This window comes from Condylura cristata, unplaced genomic scaffold (genome assembly GCF_000260355.1).
Source record: "Condylura cristata isolate star-nosed mole 26May11 unplaced genomic scaffold, ConCri1.0 scaffold00002, whole genome shotgun sequence".
Taxonomy (NCBI): Eukaryota; Metazoa; Chordata; class Mammalia; order Eulipotyphla; family Talpidae; genus Condylura; species Condylura cristata.
In genome coordinates, this window is record NW_004567103.1 from 54,182,354 (window position 1) to 54,201,143 (window position 18,790).

Sequence of the window (18,790 nt, forward strand, 5' to 3'; positions counted from 1 at the left end):
AACCTCTGGCTACAAAAGTTTCTTGACCACCTGTCTCCACTCTTGCCTCTATTCCCGATCCTGAATATATAATAATTTTTGAACATTACTCCAACCCATATTTCAAGTTTTAAAATCCTGGATTTTCTTTGTAGTTTTCATTGATCTTAATTCAAATTTCTATTTTTTTCCTCAAATATTACATTCCATCAGCTCCATTCCTTCCTTTTTCCCTTCATTCAGTCAGCAAAAGAATTTGAGAATGTACTTAAATGACAGGAACTGTGCCGACCAGAAGATTCTAAAAGTAGGAAATAATAGTTCCTCAGGAACTCATTTTCAAATGAGAGATATAAATAATAATCCTATTTCAATATGATAAATTGAGCATGGGAAGATGTACAAAGACCTGCAGGTACAGAGTCTGAGCCTGCCTACTCCTTGCTGGGGTCAGGAGACAATTACACAAGGACATGCCCTGCAGGGCTTGCCTCTGACCTGTTTTACACCGCTCTTTGCTGCTCACTCCTGTCCCACATGCTCACAGCTCCCATAAATGAAAATTAACAACATACCAGACTCTGCTAAGCACTTCACAAACACTATGGCAACCCTATGAATCAAATGTATCCAGCTGTATTTTTACCCAAAAGGAAACTGAGGCTAAGGGAGATTCAGAAGGGTGGGGTGAGCAGCAAAGTACCACTTTTACTGCCACTACCCTGCCTCATCACTCTGAAATGCACACAAGGTCGGGAGATGCAGAAGGATCATTTCTTTCAAAGGCTAAAACACGCTTTGCCATGGCTTTCCACCTCAGAGCCGCAGTATTCAGGAAGAGATGAAAAACTAGCTCTTTTCTGAGTCTTCTAATCACTGAATAGGAAATGTGGTGTCTGCAGGCCAGGAAGCTGTCATCACCATTCTTCATTAAACTAATTGCTCTGAAGATGAAATATGTCTTGTTACCCCTCTTTATCCTACTCATGTTCATAGCTCTGCTACTTCAGAAGATTGTGTACTATGGGCCAGGACTCCAACCCACCCACCCCACTACCTCACCAACCCCCGTAACAGAGAAAAAAACAGCAGCTAGTGAATGCTTCACTAGATCCCACAGCCAGTGGGAGGCAGTCCAATGTCCCAGTGAGTGACCTCATTTTTGAGGGTGCCTCAATAGTTGCACTTTGCTCCAGACCCACCTCCTCACTGCCTCCCATGCAAGCAATTCTCACTCCAACCTTTGTTGTTTTTCTCACAACTTCTTCCCATCCCAGTATTGCCTCTTCTTCCCAATACCCTGCCTGAACACATTTAACCCTGCACTTCATCACTCCAGGTCCCTCAGTTGCTCTCCTTTTTATTCTTACAAAGATGGACTTCAAGGTGCACTTAGTCACCTAACAATGCTGTGTAGATTACAAGCTGCTTCAATAGGTGTCAGGTCACTTAAGGCAGGGTTGAATCGTTTCATTTACATCAGGAATGTAATTATTTTACATGCAGTTCAAAGGCTACAGGAAAAATTGATAAATACTTCATAGTTGAAGTCTGTCAAGTTTGGTAGACTGAAAGCATCCATTCTCTGCATGTGTTCAGACAGGGACACTAACTTCTACATATAAAAATATGAAATAGATTCAGTGTACACAATGGAAGATTTCACATTTTCTCAGTGAATCTCTTGCTTCAATCACTTCTGTAGCAATCTGTCCTACACAGGTTTCTTCTGGGGCAACCTGACAGCACCCCACCTCTGACCATGCCATGCAACTATTGCTACCTGCTCCAGGGCTTCTCAGATGGCAAGGCATGGGACCATTTTTGGAGCTCACCACTATTATGGAAGTGGGCAGAAGAAACTTTAAATCATTTTGACCAGCAGGGTTAGGGAGACTATGCATAAATACTTTCCTGTATTTTTCTCAGGGCAATATTCGAAGCCTCTGTGTTTCCTTCAAGATGGAGCCAGTGATGCTACAGCAGTAGTCAAGACAACGGCTTTCCCTTCTTCCTTGTTTCACTCAGATCTTCAATCCCTCCCAGGGATTTTATCCCAGGCTCTACTTTCTGAAGAACCAGGCTAAGTTAATCAATCTGTTTGGGCTACCATGATAAAATATAATACACTGGTTGGTTTAAGCAAAAGAAATTTAATCTCCTATTTTGGGAGGATGGACAGTCTAAGACCCCACAGGCTTCAGTATTTTTATGAAGCCACTCTTTCTATGGGAGATGGTCACCTTCTCTGTCTTCATCAGGTCTTGGTGCCTGTACCTGGGCAGATCCCTTTCTTCATTTTCTTTCTTTTTCTTTTTTTTCTTTAAAGATATATTTATTTGTGCATACAGAACTGGGGTACAAGCCAGAGATGCAGGGGCAGTAAGAGGATTCACCAGAGACAGAGTGGGGAGCAGAACAGGCAGACCGACAAAGTTCACTGCTGAGGGAAGCTACCAGCAGTCAAGAGAGGTCTGCCATGCCATATGGGTCACTAGGGTGGGATAGAACTCATGTTGAATGGCTTTAGCTTCTTAACCTCATGCCACCAGAGACTCTACATCTTCTTTTAAGGGCATCTCCTATCCAACCCTTAAAACTTCATTAACCTTGACTTTAAAAACTAACACATGAGGAATGGGGGTATAAGCACATTATTGTAAATTTGTGAGGGGTGTAAAGCCTACAGTTTGGTCTAGAGCAGACAATGTTACTCAAAAATGTTCATCTGGTTTTGACTAATAAGCAGCCGAAAGGGTACACAGTCTTGCAAAATACCCCCTACTTTCAATTTTATTTATTATTTTATGTTTTGGTCCATTTTGATGTCTTCTCCGTCTCATGTTTTAATCACTGATGTTAAGGCCCTACTTAGAAAAGATCTTTTATTAGGCAATTCTCAAAAACAGTAAATGTTTCTAGTGTACTGCTGATTACTTAAAGACTACCATTAGAAACACTACATTCCAGTCAAGGTTTTCCTATTTACCGATTTAGGGAGTAACTTGCTAGATTAAGGAGTAACCTAGAGCACTCACTTTGCCTTTATAGACCTGTTTTCTAAACTGTAAAGTGGGACAACCCAGATATTTGTTGGATGTGTCGGTTCAGGGAGATCCAAGGACGTGGAAGGGAAAGGTTATTTTAAAACGAAATGGAACTCAACCATGGAAGAACTTTCAGGGAATTCTTTTGAGTGAGGAGGTGGAGACCCTGTAGCACCCAGGGATTTCCAGTGTTCCTTGTTCCAGAGGAGGGCGTCTGGACAGTTCCCAAAGCGACGGAATCTCAGAGCAGCTCTGTTTACACTAAGCTGGTGCTAGCAAAACCCAGATGTCAGACTTCCTGTCCCTGAGTTCTTCACCCCCACCCCCAACAGCTCTTCGGCCTGCGCAGGAAGGAGAGAGAAAGTAGGACGCAGTGGGAGCGTGCATCGGGCAGCTTCACCCCTCCTTTCTCTCCACCCCAGAGGCAGGAATTTCTGGGATGGGCAGATGGTCCACCCCCTCTTCCTCTTCCTCCTCCTTCTGCAAGCCCGAGTGGGTAGGGCAGGGGAAAACTCCGTGACTCCGGTCCCTCGGACCAGAGCCCAGTGTGCCCCACATTGTGGCGATAGGGGTGCCTCCGGGGCGCAGGGGTGGCGAGGCCCCCAGGAAGAGTGGTTCGCGGAGGGAACCGCAGTCTCGCCTACCGCGGGGCAGGGCCGGGCGCTGGGGTGGCGGCTCTGGCACCCGCCTGCTTGATTAGGGGCACCCAAAGCGCGCAGCGAGTAGCGATGCCACCGCCCCTGCTGCTGCTCCCGCCGCTGCTGCTGCTGCTGCTCAGGGCGCCCCCAGGCTGCGCCGCGGGCTCGGCGACCGCGCTTACCCCTGAACAGGTCCTCGAGGGGCAGGGTGAGTGTCCCCCTGCTGAAGGGACTAGATGGGCACGTCGAAAGCGGGGGTGGTCCAGGGAGAGGACGAAGGGGCGAAGCTGCGGGCGGGACAGGGCAGAAGAGGCGAACCAGGTTTAGGGTGGCCGCGTTTCTGCAGTTGCGGGAAAGTCGTGAGGATGCACATTTGGTTCTGCTATCTGTTAGTTAGAGCTATCTGTTCCCTCTTGTATAAAGTAACAGTTTGCAACCGGCTATGCACTCCCTCTCTCGCCCTGCGAGTCCTCTGCCCGAAGCAGATGGGGAGGCAGCAACTCCACTTGACTTTGGCTTTGGATGAGCCCGGCACTGGAGATTATGAAACATTTCAAAACAAGTTCCAGTGGGGTGTTTGTTTAGGACGACCGCACATCGGATTTAGCACAGCCAAATAATTGTTCCATTTTGTCCCTTCCCAAAGCAAGCGCTCTGGGTGAGCATGGACACCTGCGGTCCAGACAAGATCAGGTCTCTCCCTTCCACTCCTTCAAGAAATATGATTTAATCTTTAATAATGCCTCTCACACCAGAGCTGGACAGGCGCTTTAATGGCGCAGATGAGCAGTGTTTTACCGTCTGTTCCTCTGTTTTTCTGATCAGAAAAATAGGATTTGTGGCATCTGTAGGATCATCTGTAAGACTGACATCTACAGAGCTACAGATCGTCTGTACGACACATGGCGCCCAGGGAGCAGAAGCTCCTTCAAACCCCCCTGGCCCTGGCCCCCTCAATATGTCTGAACACACTGATCAATCCAACATTTATGGCGCAGATGCCGTGCAGATGCCTCAAAAGGGAACCTAAACAGACATAAAGGGAGGTTGTCCAGGGGAGGCCCACATTTGGGAATAGCTGTATGAGCAGCCTCTAAGGAAGGGAAGGAAATTAAAGAAACCAGGAGTTTCTTTCTGGGCAGCCGCCATCCTCTTGCCTTTGGGGGATACGTTTGAAAAGAAGGGGTAAAACACACTGTGATCAGTGGCTGTGTTCATTTCTTTTTCCTTCTTTTTCTATTATGTATACACTTTTGATATTATCTTTTCTGGACTGTATTTCTAGCCCTCCCAACAGACTTTATCAGGGACAGATTGAGTAATTCTTATTTGAAACGGCCATTGATCAGAAACCTGTGCATTTTTGGTCAGTTCGGTAAATATGCTACTGTGCATTTAAAATTATCTTCATTAAGTGTCCGCCATGCAGTGCTTTACATCAGTTACTTAGAACAGGGTAACAACCTGTGGGACAGAAATTTGAATTAAGACACGCAGCTGGTGATCCTCTGAGCCAGAGTTAGCAGTGATGGGCTTAGTCTTTCTATATGTAGTTGATTCAAATTCTAGTCTGAGAAAGTTTCTAATTAGTGCCTCCTTTATTAGCAGTCAAGAACACTCTGAAGTTAGAGCTATCTGTTCCCTCTTGTGTAAGGTAACAGTTTGCATACATTAAGGCATTTGACATAGTTGACAGAGATTCTTCAGATATGAAATGCTCCTTCTGATATTCTAAAAAACAGATTGTGTGGCATTGAATATACCAGTCCTCTACGGGGTCCCCTCCCTGACTTCAGTCACCCACATCAGTGGGACTTCAAGTTTTTTTCTGTCTATACAAAGATGGAAATGTTTAACATTGGAAAAGAACTAAGACACTACCTATGTCAGCCATATATTTGCAAATGTAGAAGTTGAGGCACAGCCCTGGTTTTTTAAAATAATGTTTTAAAGTATCTCGGGTTACCCCTGTGTTCATTGTACAACAGTGACTTCCTTTAGCTATGACTGACATCTACATATCTACAGAGCAACCAGGAAATGATATGTACCCATTTCAGTTCCATATCCACTAATAAGGAATATGTAATCATATCCTTTAATCACAAACAGATAGATAGATAGATAGATGTTATGTTCTGGGAAGGCAGATCATATTTACAGTATTTTCACCTAAATTATTTGAAATGTACTATTTGATATGTAGCATTAGTTGATCCAAGATAACTAAGTTTTATAACCATCACACACTTGGGAGAAAGATGATGGTGGTATTGTGCTGACTTTTTAATTATTAGTAATTTTATATTCAAAAATATAAAATCAATAGCTATAGTTAAGTCTATGGGCTCTGGAGTTAGACTATCTGGGGTCATATCTTGGCTCTAGTATTTCCCAGCTGCATTACCATGAGCAAGTTAATTAACTTCTCTGTGCCTTAGTTTCCTCAAAAGTAAAAATAAAGTTAATACCAGTACTTTTTCACAGCATTGCCCTTTTGCTTTAGTATTACCAGTGTGCCCTTTCCTGACCAGCACAGACCATTCTGACCGGCTGACAGCCCTCTAATAATTGTTAGCTGCATGTGAACAACTCTGTAGCTGGCATGTCCGTAGCCTGTCTCCTACTGCAATTATCTATAAGGAATTTTAGCTCTTCTCACAAGTGCTAACACCTGATACCTTCACTCAGCCATGTACCTCAATTATTGGGAGAGCATGGGCAGGATGTGGACATCCCAGGGAAGGTGGGCATAGTCTCAATAGCAAGTTGCAAAAAAAAAAAAAAGAACATAAGCAAATAAAAGGATTTTGTTGCATATGTCAAGGAAAGTTCTCCTGAGTGGCCAGTAAATAAGGATAAGAGGTCAAAGTTGCTCGGCCATAGATCCTACCTGGGAAGAAGTAAACTGGGGAAGGGAGAGAGATTATCGCTTGACATCCTGTGCCTTTCCAACAGGATAAATAGGTTGAAGCCTTCGTTATTCATTCACTAGCTAAGTGCTTATTTTCCCTTCTTGATTTGGGTTCACTTATATGCCATCCCTAAGACATGTATTTATTCTTCTTTAAACATTTATTGATTTATGCATACAGAACTGGGGTACAAGCCAGATGTGTGGAAGAAGAGAGGTGTCAACAAAGACAGAGTGGGAGCAGAAATTGAAATACACCGCTGATGGGAGCAGCAGTGGGTAGGGAGAGGTTTACCACACCATGTGGGTCACCTCCCTGGCTAGGATTAGAAACTCATGTTTCAGTGGCTGCAGACAGCCTCTTAGTATTTTGTTTTAACCCATATTGCCACCAGGGAGGGCCAAGACATGTATTTAAAAAGAAGAATATAAGCCATTACAGGTAACTAGGACTCCATTTCATAGACGCTCTGCGTGAGGGATGGTGGAGAACACCTGGACCCACTGAAGGGCAGGAACTGGAGCTATTATCTGCAATCACCCTACCACTGATTGAGGCAGTCCTCTGGGTACCCTGGCCACAGCCTGAGCACCCACAGACTAGGAAACTCAAAGCATGTGAAAGGTGGTGAGAAAGAAAGAGTCCAAGGTAAATGCTTTAGGTAAATGGCCTCCAGGGTAGGCAGTGTGGTAAGGGACCAACAGAAATTGCTACTCACTTCCAGATTGGCAGGTTCAAATTCTGAGTGGGATAGGACACTGTGCCCAGAGTCTGAGAGTTCAAAACAGTATAGCAACAGAAACAATTACCTAAGAGCATGGCAGGTGAGAACAAGGAATGAAAAAGTGCTACAAGGATGCAGGAGAGGGACAGGCCTGAAGTACTGAGGACTTATAAAAGGACAGTAAGCAGGTAGTTGCCACTTGGAGAAAAGAAGGAAAAGAAGGAGGTATAGACATTGTGTAAGGGTATAGAGTCACGTGCCAGGCAACAGTAATCCATGGACAGAAAGTTCCACTCTGGATACAAGGAAAGATGCACCTTAAAGGTCACCCAGCAGATATGAAGCTGGATGTGAGGGTCAAAGGGACTCAAGCACAGGTTCTCTTGTGCATCCAGGCCTCTGGGAAACCCAGAACTGACACTGGGCAGAGCAACTACCTTCTCTTTACCTCTCCCAGAGACTGCATAGTGGTTCCTGTTTAGTCTTTTCTGAGACTTGATTTTTATTGTTGTTGTTTGACTTGCAAGGACTTTCATGTGTAGCCACCACAGCATCCTTGGGCCCCTAAATTCCTGAGAGGCTGCGGTAGGGATGTGAGATATGCAGAGAGGTATTGCTGCATTGGCCTGTGGATGGAATACTCCTCAGAACAGGGTCACGACAGGACAAGAAGCTGGGACAGGTCTCTATAGGGAAGCATGAGAGAAATGAGGAAATGGAGAGTTTGGTTAGAAGTGCTGCTTAGGCAAAAAATTCTGATTGAGTGAGTGAGGAACCAGATCACACTTTCTTGTTTAGAAATGTCAGGTGATTATGAGGGCAGCAAGGCTACCATATGGGAGGGTCAAGCAGTTGTCTATGAAGAAAGTCATTGATGGCCTGAGCTAAGTCAGTTCCATCGGGAATATTGAGGAGCAGAAAGTTTTGATTTAAGAGATATAGTTTTAAAAAAAATACAAGAAAATAAAAATATTAGTGAAAGGAGATAGGAGTAGCAGAAAAATAGGTGGGAGAGGGATTAAACAATGTGAATTCCAAGCTTTGGATCCATTCTCAGTAGTGACCAGATCCAGGGTGTGGTTGTAGATTAGGCTCCACAGCTGCTCACTTGAGGGTTCAATTCCCAGCCCCAGAGGTGATCCACATGGCGTGGCAGACCTCTCCTGACCCTCCCGCTGCTCCCCTCAGCAGTGTACTTTATCAGTTGGCCTGTTCTGCTCCCCACCCTGTCTCTGGTGAAGCCTTTCACTGCCCCTGTACCTCTGGCCTGTACCCCAGTTCTGTATGCATAAATAAATAGAAGGAAGGGAGGAAGGGAGGAAAGGGCCCCAAAGTGGAGAAAAGGGGAGAGAAGTTTCTTGGAGCAGAGGATTCAAGGAACAAGTGTCTAGAGTTGTATAGACACATATGTCTGAAACAAAAAAATTCCTTTAAATCAAACCCTAACATGGTGTGTTTCTACCAGTCTATTTCATGTCATAATCCTGGTCATGACAATAAATTTATTTCCTGACCCATCTGTGGGTCACTACCTGAGGTGGAAAAAAGACTGGCCTAAGCATTGTGTTGTCTATGTATAAATTAAAGGCTTTGAGGTGGGTGTCTGTGGGTATCACATAGTGAATGTGGGAAAGAAGTTCAGATGGTACACTCCGGTGTGGAGATAGGGAAGAGAGGTGCCACACGGGAGAGGTTTCTGAAAGGGTGACGAGAGTCACAGCCCTGAGGCAGTAGTGGGAAGATATGGTGACCCTGATATTCCACCCCGCCCCCATAGCTCTCATTTCTAAGATAAAAATGGAAAATGCCCCTTACTGTTCTTGCCGGTGTTTTTGTCTGGAAAGTAGTGACTATCCGCCATTTGACATACATTAACCCACCGCAGTCTCATGGGCTATTACTACATTCTCCCCCTTTGTTTATTTACAGATGAAGGATTAGGTATTTTGCATATTAGGGTCTTGCAATATGTAGGTTCCAACAAGCACTCAGGCTCTAATGCAAAGGACCCCTGGATGTCCTCATAACCCCATAAAGTGGTTCATTCTGCTTCCCATTGTCTGATGCGGGAGTGGGGAGGTACATACAACTTGATTTTGTGGCAGAAGGAACAGAAGTTCAGTCTGTTGCCTGCAGCTCTGCCTTTTACAAACCAGTACTTCCATGTGTGGGAGTGAATATTTTCAAAAGCAGAAATGTGAGAGCTTTTTGTTGTTGTTGTTCAAGGCAAATCCTACACCCCTGGGCAATGAGCCAGTCTCCTAATCTGGAGATTTGGAATTTAAGTAAGCATGATCAGATACTGGTGTAGCTGCCCTTTTCAGCAGCAAATCATTCTAAACACCTGGCTCCATTTCTCCCTTCTCTGTATTTCATCTAGAAGAATCTCTTCCACTTCATACCTTCCTCATCCCAGTTCTCTGCCTGGCCTTCTTTCCTCACAAACTTAGAAGTCAGTCTAGATTTCCAGTTTCCCTGGTCCTTTCTGCTCATTCTCATTAAGAACCTGATCTCTCTTCCTACTGTTGGTTTTCACAGTAACTGACACCACACAATACAGGGTGGAGCCAATAACTGGGAAGGTCACTGAGCACACACAGTGAGCTGTCCCCTCAGCTGGCTCTTGTCCTCTGGGTCAACAAATGGCTTGTTTATGTCAGATTTTCTGAAGAAATTAGTCCATTGTTTTGCCTCTTCTGTATTCATCCTGTGTGATGAATTGTCCTACAATCTAGCCAAGTAATATATTTGAGGCATTATCAGAACTTTGCCTCCATTCTTATTTAGAAAGTATCTTTGAAATCCTTTTAGAATTTCCAAAGCAAAACTGGAAACATAAATTATGGTTAATTTTTAATTGATCAAAGTGAAAAGAAAAGGAGTAAACAAAAGTTTATAAAAGGAGTAAACAAAAAGTGCCTTAACAGTATCACACTAAGTCACTTTAAGGAAAAGTATTTTCTAAAGTCACTCAGGAAAACTGGTGGAATATTATTAGGCTTTCTACATATTCGGCTCTGAACACAACACAATCGGACTCTGCTTCATGTGTAATCACGTGACTTTTTAATTTGCTACTTTCCAGACTACAGTTCCAAACAACTATGCTAATAAAAGTTTTACTATATCTGGCTTTTGGCCTTCTGCTCTTGAGAATTTTCCTTTTCAATTATGAAAATATAAACAGGAAATTCAAAGTGATTACCTAACTACAGACATTGTTGTCTTTGTTGCCATTTTGCACTATCCTTGACCAAAACTAAGATTTGCTATCATATTATTCTCACTAATAATGTAACCATTATTTTGCAATCATCCTAGGCTGGGTAAGTTCACCATTTCCTAACAGTTCACAGCATCATCTTCATAGGTTTTAATACTATGCAGGGGAAAACAAGCCAGCTGGGAGACAGCAACTTAAGCCCTGCCCCACCCCAAGTTGACCCCACCTTTATAGCTCCTCCCTCCTAGGAACAGGTGTGCACACTTTCACATGTGCATGCACCCATGCTCCAGGTGTCCACAATTAGGCAGCCCCATACCCACGCTTCCAAGCACCTCCTGCATCAACACAATCAAGACTGCAGCTAGCCATAGAGACTAGTGGCACGAAAAGCCTGTTTAATTACTTCACCCTACGCAGGCGGAAAGAGTGTATGTGAAGAGACACAGGAGGAAGACAGTTAGCTACAAGGCAAGGATGGAGGCCTGGAAAGAATCCTGCCTCACAGGCCTCAGGAGCTAACCCAGCCACACCTCCAGCTCTGAGAGACAGTAAATGTTTGTTGTAAGGCACTCAGTTTGTGGTAGTTTGTTATGGTAGCCCTAGTGTTCTGTAACCATCCCAGGCTGGGTGGGTTCATCATAGCTTCAGGCAGCTTGAAAGAGAACCGTGGCACCCTTGGCATCATCCCCACAGGTTAGGGGAGACACACCAGGAGGGGGACAGCAACCTGGGCCCCTCTACAAATCTCCATGTGCTCTTTCCTCTCTTAGCCCTCCTCTGATGCTCTCCACTGCCCTCTGCTCTTCTCCGCCCTATGATCCTCTGCCCCACCCATCCAGTGCTGCCACCCTTATATGCTCAGCCTCTAGCTCAGGTGTGACCATCCACGCACACCCACACCACGCTTAAGGGGCCGCCATCAGGCATGCTCAAGACCACAGATGTGGTTCATTGATGCTAATGGACAGAAGGCTAAAAAACCTGATAACGTCCATCTACCCTACACCCTGCAAATTAATACAGGGTCTAAGCATGCATCTACCATTAAAAGTTGTTTTGTTTTCATTTCTGCCTCCCACTTAAGTGTGTTTTATTTTCATAGCTGTATTCTCAAAGAAGTTAAGATGTGTCGCTCAGTGTAAACACATCTGTTTTCAGTGTTGTCTCATCATCTCCAGAGTTACGTTAGTAGTTGGTAGAATTGTTTACTGGTTTTGTTTGTCTGGGTGACCCAGTCATTGAATCATCTCCCCAAGGGTTCTACATGCAGCATTTGTGAGGGAAGTTTTAAAATGGTCTGTCTTATTGAGTCTTGCCACAACGTGCTTCCTGGTAACTAAGATGATATATTTTCAACACAGTCTAGAAGGTGACAAGAGAGCCTGCTATGAAGGATATTTAGGTACTTTCAAGTTAAAGACATGTGGGTCACCTCCCTGGCCAGGGATGGAACTTTGCTGCAGTAACTGCAATACCTTCACAGTACTGTGTTTTAACCTACTGTGCCACCAGGGAAGGCACAAAAAGGTTAACTCACTTTTCAATTAGGTTAGTAACAGGCAATTGAATTCAAGAAAACTGGAGCTCATTAAGCTTTGTCTTGTTTCCCCTCTGCACCCCCCTCGTCACCACCATCTCCCCCTCAATGTGAGAAAGAGATTGTATATCTCTTGAAACTTGCAGTGAATATCTGGGGAGATTAGACAGAATGAAACAGAACACATAAAAGATTTAGCAAGAGGGGTCCCAATGGCCTGTGGGAGTGGTGGTTCAGAAGTTGCAGGAGAGTAAAGAAGCTTCAAAGGCAGAGACACTAGGACAGAGAAAGAGAAGAAAGTTCTGACCACAGCAAGGAGATATTTTAAAATGTACTTAACTTTTTGTTGTTTCATGTAAGACAACTGAGAAACCACAGGTTTGTTAGTTGCTATTGAGTTAGAGACTAACACCAAACCTCCAGTAATTGGGGATAAAATGCAAATATTCATGCAGTGATGGAGGAAGAGCCAGCTACATGCTACAAACATCACATGCTACAAACATCACAAATTCCTTGCTTATCGATTTGGAAAGGTCACATTAAGAACCAGATTTTCTGCATCATTCAGCCATGAACAGGACTAGATTTAACATCCCTTACTGCTAGAGTAATCTAAGAAAGAAACACAATCACACCTGAATCCATGGTGCAGTAGACAGGACAAAACCAAATTTGTATAGTTGGAAAAGTTCAGTACATCTCGAGAGAGAAGCTGCTCACCTTCAGATTGGTTGCCCTTCAGAGATGCCCTCCTCACTGGCCCCTGGACGCCTCCCAAGTCGAAACTGAAATACTGTCAGAAGAGCAAGTATCCAGGCAGATTCAAAAGATGATACAGGGCAGGATGTACGTGAGCCCAGCCCCAGCTGTGTGGGTGGATGGAGTGGAAAAGGTTTTAGCCCTAAGGAATGGGACAGGAGATTGAAATTGGGTTGCAGTTTGAAAGCTGTGGCTCCCTAATAGCTGGTCTTAAACATTGCACTTAACATCAACCATGTATTTGTAATTTCCTTCCAGTTCCTTTAACATGGAGAGGCTGACTTTCTGTGTATAGATTAGGTGGTTACCATCTTAGTGTAATATATGGCATAGAGAAAGCCATTTGCAAGCCTGATGTCTACTGTTAAAAGAGAACTTCTTTAGGAATTGTTGTCTTCTTTGTTTCAAGTGTTTTGTTTAAAGTACCAAACCTCACCATGCTTTAACATGTCAAATCATGTCTTATTCACTTAAGACATCAAAACTCCAATCAGCTTTGAAATGTTTAAAGCAAAAAAAAGACACCAAAAGGAGGTAATCACTAGGGGTGCTGTGAGTGAAGATTCAAGAGACTTCCTACAGCAACCTCTAGCTGTCACTGTTCCATCTGGGTACCAAACTCTAATTGTAGTCTCCAGCTTCATAGCATGTAAGTATAGGCAGAGTTTAATAGTCAACTGAATACTTGAAGGCAGAAAGCAAGGCATTGTGTCTTCCTTTTCCAGAATGCTCATATGAAATCCTGCCTTCTCCTCCCCTTTGAATTATCTCTCTGATACCTAGAGTCTAACCATTCCCTCTTTCCCATTCTTGTCACTACCTGTTGAATTGCCACCAATTGTCTCCCTGGCTAGATCCCTACATATTCTCCAGACTGTTCTCTGTTCTGCTCATGGACTGTCTTATCCCGTCTAAATGAGAAATCTTCTAGTGCAGCACCCTGGATATTTTCTTCACACATGTATTCATTCCCAGATCTAAAACAATGCTGACACGCACATACATACATACACACCATGCAGAAAGGTCTGAAGAGTCCTGATACTCTCAAATATGACATCAGCTGAAGAACAAATTAAGTAACTTAAATTTTGGGTTATTTTCTTCTTGCATTTTAAAATTTGTCTTTATGAGTTTAGTTTAAGTGCACTATGATGTTTTCTTTTTTTAAATATTCACTTATGCATACAGAACTGGGGTACAAGCCAGAGGTACAAAGGCGGTAAGAGGCTTCACCAGAGACAGACTGGGGAGCAGAACAGGCAGACTGATAAAGTACACTGCTGAGGGGAGCAGTGGGTGGGTCAATGGAGGTCTGCCACACCATGTGGATCACCTCTGTGGCTGGGGATCAAACTTGCACTGTAGCGACTGCGGCTAGCTTGCAGTGCTGCATCCTAACCTGTTGCGTCACCAGGGAGGGCCACATTATTATATTTTCTTTGAAACTCATGTACTTCCTTCTTTTGGTTAATTAGGAGAACTCCCATGACTCCAAAACAAAGATAGCTTCCAGATATTGAAGCAAATAATTCCTCGATCTCCCTACACAGTGCTTGACACATTGCTGGCACCCAACGAATTCTTGTTGAATGAATGAATGGAAATAATATTTTACATGCAAGCATAAAAAGAATACCTTAATGTTATTTCAACATTGATTCTTCCCCATTGCTTAGAAAAGAGCATGTTATCTGCTAGAGTCAAGGGTGAGTCTATAGTGATCTCCTAAGAGGAACTCTGAAATAGAATCATTGTCTTTCATGGGATTTTTTTAAAGGATGAAAATTGGCTTATAAATTACTTCCAGTAAATCAATCCTTCTCCTCCTCCTAAATTTATAATTATGAAAGGAAGTATAATAACATTTTACTGCAAAGAGATTTAGTAATTTTGGCAGTACTTCATTAATCACTTAATCAGTGTTCAAGCAGAACTGATTTCCTTGACATATATAATCAATCTTGATTCCTCCCACATTTGGTTTTCACCCTTTTTGAAATCTTTCTACAGACACTAAGGATCAGTGGCTTCACTTTATATTTTTGTTACAGACAACCTATATGCACAATACTAACAATCAGAACATTGATATCTACTTGAAAACAATTTTCTCTTATGTAAATTTATGGAGATACATGATGCTAGAACCAATTCTACTATTAATGGGAACATGGTTTGGTGTCATTTTTTTAGCTTAGTATGACATAGTATCCTTTTGAATGTGGCATATTTACTGTTGCTGGTAAACCAGAGCTACTTGCTTATGATATATTTTGAATAATTTTTCCAAAGCCAAATCCTAAATGCAAGAAGCATGAAAGCAAGTAGGACCACAAAACTGAACAGTTTGGGATTAAGTTTATCTAATATCTTCTGCTCTGGACATCATTTTTATGATTGCTGGTGTGACTACTGAAGTTTTGGTTCTACCACTCCTTTACTCTTAACACAAAGATTTTGATATTTTGAAATGTTACTTATTCATCCACAATTTCAGTGACATGTAATTTCCATATTGACTTACTTATAGACCACCACACAACTCACCCGTCTATCCTTGCTTATCGGCATCATGGCTTTTTCACTTTCTTATAGGAAAGACCCACTGTACAGGTACTGTAGACCAAAAACAGATATTTTTAATTCATGATTACACACTTACTGAGTAAACAAAACAAGAATTTTGTTATCTAGTTATTTAAAAATGTTTCCTTCATAAAAGGTAATAATGTTATTTCAGAATTGGTTAAAACTAAAGTCTACACCTAATGTGTACTAAAGAAACTAACATAAAAATAAACTAAATAAAGTTATAAACTAATTTTACTTCAATGAAAAGTATTTTTTTTTAAGTGAACCTGCCTATGTGCTAATGAGAGAAGAGAAATTTAAGTGTTCGAAGAAATCTACAACAGAATCTACAGGTAGAAAACCAGAAGAACAATAAACATAATAATACCACCTCACTTTTACAGAGGGCTTCCATGCCAAAAATCATGTGCGATGTGCTTTGCATGGATTTTCTAATGGAATACTCTTATAGTCTTTATGAGGTTAGTATCACATATTCCCAGTTCAAAGATATTCAACGTTCACAATAATCCAGACATGTGTTCAAAGTTGTAAGACCAGTCTGTGGTAGGTCTGTCTGATTCTAGAGCACTTAATCATTTCCCACTACACTATGTCAGGTCCAAGGCCTAGAGGGCAGAGTTCCAATCTATATGTTATAGAGTTAGAGATAATTGAACACAGATATAAAAGTTAAACTACAGGATGAGTACAGTAAAATAATTATCCTTTAGTGAAAAATTAATAGAACTCTGAGCTAGTTGGAAAGTCATTCAGAGATTACACTAGAAATTAAGATTAACATCCTAACCAAGCATGGAAGTGGAAAGGAGAATTGGAGAGGTTAACTTTTAGAGTTCACACTCCATTGGTGAGAGATATTTTATTTTGAATGATTATTACGAATAACCATCAGACATGAACTTCATTAGGAAAACAAATTTCCTAATCGAAATGTAATCTCCCTAAAACCATTCATTCTCTCCTCCACCTCCACACCCACCCATGCTTCCTTCTCTTTTGCTCTGATAGATGGTGATCTCACCAGTTTTCTGACAACTAATTCAACTTCTCCAGTACATGGTTATAAGGTTATCAATTATTATGTGAAATATATTTTTCATTAATACATTAACAATCTTTTTTAACAGTGTCTTAAGTGATTTTTGTTACTGTAAGTCAGTCCTTAAGCTGAGTGACACTGGAAAAGCAGAAAGACATAGTAAAATGAAGCACTGTTCCTGTGCACTGATATGTGAGGACGTTCATGCTCCATTCCAAATGTATAGAAAGCCTCTGCCTGTCCCTATATGCTCTTGCCATGCACTTGACTTATCCTAAACCAAACCATTTCTAGGGTATCTGAGAAACTCCCTTCTGACTTTGAAGAATGGACAAGAAGTAAAATGTAAGAGGAGAGCCCAGTTAGTGGGCATGACCAGACATTGTAAGTTGAGTAATCTCAGTAACCAGAGGCCAGATCACATGCCCACTCAGTAACCAGCACTGACTGACTCTATAGTGTGCTCAGTACACTTGTGCTGAGACTAAAAAAATCAGACATGATTTTTACCTTCAAAAAATGGTGAAAGGACAAATTCACAGTTGTTATAACAGACTCTTCCCAGGAAGCTAATACATACCTCCTGGCTGGGTCCTACCAACTTTCCACAGGAAATACCCAAATCCCTTCTTCTACCTCTAAGGGTTCAGAGGGTTGGGGTATGTTAAAAGCTGCTACTTTCTCCTCATGTCTATGTGGCCTGTGTGGTTTAGCCTCTGTTATGGTGCTCTAGCATCTGTGTGGCAAGTAGAGGTCTCAACAGTGTCCTGGTATCTATCTACTGCTGCCCATGCCTCCCAACAAGCCTGTTTCTACAAAGAGTGCATTTCCATAGCAAATGTCCTTCCATTTCTAGTCCCGATGAGCCCAATACAGAAAATAAATGAGGACAAATATTTCTCTCACTAGCATTGCATCCTATATTTAGTTAGAAAACAGAATTTCACTTAGATTCTTTGGGTAGAAATTTCAGTTGCTTTTGATTCAGCTACCACCTCTGAGACTTTAAGGCACTGACTGAAGAAGCCAGTATGGCCATAGCCCTGAGCACCCAATGCCCCTGCTCTCTAGCCCTGAGTAGCCAATTATGGTGAGTTCCTTCTCTACCAGTACTATTTCTAGTAGATTCTCAGCAGCCTTTGTTACTGGATGGTCATAGAATACTTAGGACAGGGGTTTCTTATGGACTTAGTTCCAACAAGTCCATTAATGTTTCCCAAGAAACTTCTTTTTTGTGCAAATAAAACACTACTAGTGGGCCTATCCATCAACTCTGTTTGAACTCTGTTTGAAATGGTTGTTAATTATGACAGATCACAGCTTAGGCACACACACTGGAGTGCTTGTGACACTAGTTAATTGTATATGAAAATTCCATGTCATGCCTTCTATTTTGCTGTTTCAGATCAAGGAATATTCATTATCCAAAGTGAGAGCCTCAAGAAATGCATCCAAGCAGGCAAATCTGTGCTAACCCTGGAGAACTGCAAGCTCCCCAACAAGCACATGCTATGGAAATGGGTCTCAAACCACCACCTCTTTAACATAGGAGGTAGCGGGTGCCTAGGCTTGAATTTATCTAATCCAGAGCAGCCATTAGGTTTATATGAGTGCGACTCCACCCACGTTTCCTTGAAGTGGCGCTGTAGCAGGAAGATGATCACAGGCCCACTCCAGTACATGGTTCAGGCGAAACAGGATAACACGCTCGTAGCTTCAAGGAAGTATCTCCATAAGTGGATTTCCTACATGTCAGATGATGGAGGCATTTGTGAATATCTGCACAAAGGTAAGCAATTATTTATATCAACACACTCAGATACTTTGAAAGCATGCCCCTACACAATAGTTTGTAAAATATATTGCTATACAAAAGAGGTACACAGCACTCAGAAGCTCAAGTGACTCCCGCTGCTACATTTTAGTTGCTTACTCATTGTAAAAGAACTCCTGGAGTCCTGGAATGCACTTGACTGAATTCTGCTAAAGAAGGAAAACTTCTCAGAATTTAAAGGTATACAGAGAGAAAATATTTAGCTCTGGGAATCAGTGGAAAGGAGGAGAGAAAAAAAAACAGGACAAGAGGGAGACAGAAAATGTTTTTCAAAGAAAAATCTTTGCAATAAAAACTAGGAAGGATGAATGTAAGAGTCTCCCTGTCCTGCCACTGTCCCACTTATTGTAGAAACTCAGCACATTGGATGGAGTGTGACTGCAGGGCATCTCGATGTCACCAGATGCCTGGTCAGCAGGCACATTGCAAGGCATGTTAGAAGGGCAATGTTACAAGGAGTTTAAAGCAAAAAAAAACTATTGCCAGTGGAT

At 42.4% G+C, this 18,790-nt stretch overlaps 1 protein-coding gene across 2 annotated transcripts in view; it reads left to right on the top strand.

Moving 5' to 3' along the window:
* Window positions 1-3,528: 3,528 nt before the first annotated feature.
* PLA2R1 (phospholipase A2 receptor 1, 180kDa) overlaps window positions 3,529-18,790 on the top strand; it is a 99,506-nt gene continuing 84,244 nt past the window's right edge. For both annotated transcript variants that reach the window (XR_001145719.1, XM_012728593.1), the window contains exons 1-2: window positions 3,529-3,872; window positions 17,871-18,254. Coding sequence is in view for 1 of the 2 variants with exons in the window: in XM_012728593.1 (XP_012584047.1) it covers window positions 3,755-3,872; window positions 17,871-18,254 (502 nt within the window). In the remaining variant the exon portion in view is untranslated. The remainder of the gene's footprint in view (window positions 3,873-17,870; window positions 18,255-18,790) is intronic.